A 6,000-nucleotide genomic window follows, 5' to 3' on the forward strand; every position below is an offset into this window, starting at 1 on the left:
TGGGCTCAGAAGCAGGCCTGCCACTCCTCTTGTTGCTTTTCCTGTGAGCGATACACGCTCTACTTACAAAAAATAAACAGAGGCCTATCAAGCGGTGGTTAATAAACAAGACGGCTACCTATACAAAATACATATAAATGTGTGTATGTTAAATCGGAGCCCTCCGTGTAGGCGAACATGTGTACACACCTTCTTTCTTCGCTGCCTTCATATGCTCTACCGTTATGCGCTTCTTGGTTTCTTTGTGACCGGCTGCTGGTGTGTGTTGTTTGTGTGTTCACCTTCCCTCCCTCCTCCTCCTGTGGTACCCTCGGCGAATTCGTGGGAGGCTTGACATGCGTTTTTTTTGGCAGGCCGCGTATCCCCTCCCTTCCATCACCCCTTCTCTCTCGACCACTATCGAATGAATCCGGAGTGAAAGCAACAGCAAGAAATACAAAGAGCCCCGCGTACCAATGCCAGTACAAAAAAAAAGGAAGAGAGACGAGAAGGGAGCCGTCACGCAGAAGAAACCACTCAAACTGAGATTGGAGAGAGAAGCCCGATAAGATAAAAGGGGGGAAAAAAGATACGCTTTTTTCGGCAAAAGCTGATAAACCAACGAATTACATTGCATGACGACGGAGAGAGACGGGAAGGTGGGCGGGTGGGGGGGGGGGGTCCGTCCCAGTGTCGCTGTACACCCGCATCAATGACGGAGAAACCATAAATAAGGGAAGCCGACGCATATGTGTGGGCTTACATGGGGATTTGAAAGGGTGTTACGAGGTCGCGTGCTATGAGAGAGAGGGAGGGAAAGGGGGGCTGGAGGGGAGGGGAAGGGAGGGGGAAGGAGGGCCTGTTGCATGCAGCTTTAGACGCCCCCCACCACCACCCCACACACACACAAAAAAAAACGCTTATACACAGAAATAAAATAAGCAAACGAAAAGATGAGTGCGCACATGTAGACACGTAACCGTGCCTATACGCGACAAAAATGAGAAACACTCGACAGAGGCACAAACTAAAGATTTTTTTTCAAAACACAAAGGGGAGTGATGAGAGCAGAAAAAGACATCATGTACTTGGGTGTACGCGCGTTGAGGCTGCGGACATCAGCTGGTGCCTCCCCCCCCTCTTTGTTGGGGGGAGGGGGGGAGTTGTTTTGTTTGCGCTTGTCCAAAAGATGACTTACAGAGAGACAAAGCATTGAACCCCTCCCTCACGCCACAAAAAAAAAAACAAAGAGGGGAGAGGGGAAAAAACATGTATAACATTATTGAGAGGAACACCCAAGATGGAGGCCATTGAAAGAGGCCAAAACAGCAACGGATGAACAAAAATAATAAGTGCATGATAAACAAAAAAAAAAGAAAGGCATAATTCATCCCCATAATGATAAATATATATATAAATGTATAAATATAAATATGGATAAATATAATCAGCGTGAACAAGTCCACGAAACAGGGAGTATCTCAAAATGGACACCCAGTCCAAGACAGGAGGAAGGAGACATATTTTCTCTGTAGGGGGAAAAGACAAAAAAAAAGGAGCACCACAACGACAACCAAAGCATCTCGTCCCCCGGTCACACGGAACATCCAAGATAGAACAAAAGAAATACAGGGCAACAGGGAAGCATCTCGTTCTCTCTTGCGGACGGGTGAGTCTTTCTACAGAACGGCCTCACGAAAACACACGAACATGCAAACTTTTAGCTCAACACATATGCCCATATTACTTTGTGTCCCAAGCCAGGGTACAAATGAGAGAAGAAGACCGCCGTCAATCAATGCAGTAGGCGAGGTGTGTGGGGGGGGGGGGTGGAAGGGTGTACAATATACATATATTTGTTTAAAAAGTCACATGGAAGCGCCCACAATGAGCGCAGAAAACGGGCAGGGAAACAGCGAATACACGCACACGGAACACACACACCACAGAAAACAAATATATATATATATATATATATACGTGTGTGCGCGCGTGTGTGTGTGTGTGTGTGAGTGAGAGAGAGGAAGGGAAGGAGGGAGGGAAAAAAGAAAATAAGAGGTACAAAAAAAAAAAGAAAAAGATGATGTGGAGGCCGTTAGATGCGTGGATGCTGATGAGCTCAACGAGTGGAGATCATGGCATGTTAGGTAGAAGCGAACGGTTGCAGTAAACAGGGGAAAACGGTTTTTTTTTAAGGAAGAGGAGAAAAGCAGACTATTTTCTTCTCGCGCTTGTGTGCCAAACATCATCAAAACAGAGCACACACACACGAACACACACAGAATACCACACACGCAAGAAGAAACGTAGGCAATGGAAGGGAGGGGAGGGAGGGCACAACCGTGTTAGAAAAACAGTTTGGCGCTTTCCAATGAGTACGGATTGTTGTAGTACCTTACCCGACCCGGTGAAGCACCGGTGCCCGAGGCCTTCAAGCCAGCCCGATCACAGGATAGTGCGGAGCTCGAGATGGGTGACACAGACGGCGTGGCCCCTGAGGCGAAGGCCTCGCTGTAGCTGAAAGAAAAGATGCTGACCTTTCGCGATGATGCCGGCGACAACGTTGCCGGTGGTAGCCCACTGCTGGTTGCATCCATTGATGACATGGATGGCAGCGAGCCGCTCACCTTGCAGCGGTCGCCGTGACGCTTTGTGTTATCCACGTGCGTCCGCACAGCGCGGCGCCATGACTCGCACGCATCCGTGCGCAGGGTCGGTGACTCCCTGGCGGGCGCCGCAGCGCCCATCTGCATTGTGTCCATGTCACAGGTACTACTTAGCCCGGCAGCATTCATGTCGAGAACGCCGACACTGCTCCCAGCCGAGAGCCTCATGGAAGACTGCACAGTCATATTCGCCTCGACACCCGCTGGCACAGCACTACGAGAGAGAGGATGATGCACAGCCTTCACACATGGTGCGGCAACATGTGTCGGAGAAGTGCGGTGGAGGCCAGTACTCTGCTGCGGGCTACCACATCTGTCGAGATACAAAGGGGACGATGGACAGCCCGGGCCGAAGGGCGCTGCTGGTGATGCGGTGCTGCCGGAGAAAGCCGCGGAGGCGCCTGGTGGAGAGCAAGTCACTTCAACACCACTTCGAAGAGACTGTGTTGGTACGGTGGAGCCGCTAGAGTGAAGACCGCTTTCGCTGGTGTCACCATACCAGGCGCCGCCAGCGACTATCTGTGCTGGGTCATTCACGGGTGCCACTGCAGTGGCGCTGCTGTTGTAGGCGGCGTCGAGCGGGTTAGTACTGCTGTACAAAAAACTGCCGCTTGGGCAAGCGCTCGCACTGCCAGCGGCCGCCGCCCTGTCAGGGAGGCTGTGGCAGTTCGTTGTCGAGAAGACCGACACGCCAGCGTATGTGGCGGCGGCGTTGGGCTCAAAAAAAGAGGAGCCACACCGGTGATAGGAGTGTGCCGGTATTGATGATGCAGCTGCCGGCAAGGAGTAGGGGCTCACACGGTCCTCCATATCACCAAAGTAAGTTGATGCTTGCTGGCGATACAACCCTGGGGAGCCCCCCATGATACTCCACCCCGTTGGAGTTGCCGGCACCGGTATGCCAGCGCTAGATGGACTTATCTGTGGTGGATGCGGCGTTGTTTGGTATAGGCTCGTGGATGCATCGCGAGTATCCGGCGGCACGCACGCCGCTGAGCCATCGAACACGGGCATGCTATAAAACGTCGGGGAGGGTTCACTGCCATGGGCCTCGTACATGCCCTGCGGGAATAGGGCTGGGCGATGATGCAGGTGCTGCTGTTGCTGGACCGCTGGAGCTACGTCGACTGGGAGAATGCCTAGACCAGGAATCACGGGCGACGTACGCGCCCCAGCGCATCCGGCGCATCCAGCCGAGCCTGCTGTGAATACAGCCAGCCCATTCGACTCTGTGTTCCGCATGAAACGCCGCCGCTGACTGCTCTCGGCCAGCTTCACCATGATGGGGATGCCATTGCACGACGTGAAGGGCTTTGTGTTGTGCACCTCCCGCGCCGCCCGCTCCGCCGCGCCCTCCTCAGTGTAAATCACAAACGCAATCAGCCGCACCATCGCCTCATCCTTCACCGGTGACGTATCCTTGTGCAGTGTCACCTGGCGCACACCACCGTACCGCTCAAAAAAAAACTCCAGATCCTCAGCTGTGCAGCTAACAGGAACATTACGTACGAACAGCTTCATGATCTTCTTGCGCGCCTCACCCGCAGGAGCGTCGTCGTGCTGCTTGCGCGCCCACTGAACCACTAGGGGTTTCGAATCGTGCACACACACAGGGTTTGTTCTGTCGCTAAAGGCCTCCAGTGCGCGGCGCGCGTCCGTGTGGGTTGAGTAGCGCACAAAAGCAGTGCCCAGGCCGATACCCGTGTGGATGTCGCGCATCACAGCGCAAGTGATCACCTCACCGAAGGGATCAAACAAATAATGCAAACAAGCCTCAGTCATGTCGGGGCCGGTGTTGTAGAGGATTAAATTCGTGCTGCTATGCTCCGTCGGTTTCATGGGCGTTGGCGCAGGCGACCTCGTCATCGGCACCGCGCATTCGCTCACAGAAACATTTGCGTTGGCTGGAGTGGTGGAAGGGAAGGGCATCGGCAACGGTGCGTCAAGCACGACGGAGAGCGGTGTCGCAAAGCCCATGCCTGCTGTCCCGCCGGACTTCGTGCCAGGCAACCCCGGCATCAATGGCGGCTCGCCTAGACCCATCGCCGAGAGAGTTGGCAACAGACGAGAACCTGACATACCCTCGACAGCGCAGTGATTGTTAAGGGGGCAGCTGTGAACGACGTCCCTGCGTACCTGTTGCTTGTGATGCGTGTACTGGTGCAGAGCCGGTTCCCTGGGGGAAACCCCCTTTGGGCACTGCGGCACTTCGCCCGATAGAGTACAACTTGTCGACGGGCCTGAAGCAGCGGGCTGGGCACCGCCTCTCCCCATTGGAATTCGCACAGCCGTTGGCAGTCGCTTCAACAGAGGTCCCGCCTCCGAAGGTGATTCAGTCAGCGTCATGGCACCCATCACCGGGGTCCGAGACGCGGCTGAGGATCCTGCATGCGAATGCAGCTGTTGTTGCATCAGCCCGGGGTCCAGCGGCATAGCGGAGGGTGACGAGAGTAGTTCACAGTTGCGTCTCCTCATCATCACTTGGTGGGGAGGAGAGAGAGAGGAGGGGGACGGGGCGGGACGGGACGGGACGGGGCGGGGCGGGGATAGACAAAGAAGATGTAAAGCAAAGAAAGCCAGCACCGAGTCCAAAACCGTATCGAGAACGCGGGACAGGAGGGCTGATAGAAGAAAGAGAGGAGGAGGCAAGAAGGCCCAGCCCAGCACTCTATCAAGAACCCTCAACAAAAAAAAAGCAAACGGAGAAGCAAAAATAATAATAAGGGAAAACAAAACAGATATGAGCAGGACAAGTCTAAAGAAGAGCTCCAAAGAGAGAGAGAGAGAGCGCGCCGCCACTCGGAAATTCTGAAAAAAAAACACTAAAGGGGGCAAAACGGAGGGAAGCAAGCCAATCGAAATCACAAGGAAGCACTACAGCAAATACAAAATACGAAAATATACGTGAGCTGAAGCACACAGCGCAGACAGATCCAACGCAGTGCAGCAACAACTAGAAACGAAAGAGAATCAGATGCCAGTATACCCACTAATATGTGAAAGGGGGGGAAGATTTTTAAAAGGGGGAAGGGGGTATTGACGGTGCTGTTCCGCAGCGCACGTGTCCGTCGGTCTGTGTGTATTTGTTCTTTGGCTTTCGTTAGGTTTTTTGTTTATGGGGTCTCCCCCACGTACCCCCCCCTTGAAAAAAAAATTCGGGAGAGATCAAAGCACGAGAGGAGAGAAGGATATTGGTGAAAGACACCAAACCTAGCCAGCTCCATGAAACAATAAGAAAAAAGAGAAGCCGACTTTGAGCCGAGCAGACTAGAATATGCAAGTATAAATAAAACACACGATATCTCTTGCAGCTCTCTACCGATATGAGAGCGAAAAGAAAAAGAATGAGTGGTAG

At 53.1% G+C, this 6,000-nt stretch overlaps 1 protein-coding gene across 1 annotated transcript; it reads right to left on the bottom strand.

Annotated features, from left to right (window-relative positions):
- Nucleotides 1-2,324: 2,324 nt before the first annotated feature.
- On the bottom strand, nucleotides 2,325-5,123 carry JKF63_00535 (uncharacterized protein; the record flags this gene model as incomplete). The annotated part of the gene is made up of 1 exon (XM_067896586.1): nucleotides 2,325-5,123. One exon carries the CDS (start codon nucleotides 5,121-5,123, stop codon nucleotides 2,325-2,327), a length of 2,799 nt encoding a protein of 932 aa, XP_067752743.1.
- Nucleotides 5,124-6,000: the final 877 nt, after the last annotated feature.

Source organism: Porcisia hertigi, chromosome 36 (assembly GCF_017918235.1).
Source record: "Porcisia hertigi strain C119 chromosome 36, whole genome shotgun sequence".
Taxonomy (NCBI): Eukaryota; Euglenozoa; class Kinetoplastea; order Trypanosomatida; family Trypanosomatidae; genus Porcisia; species Porcisia hertigi.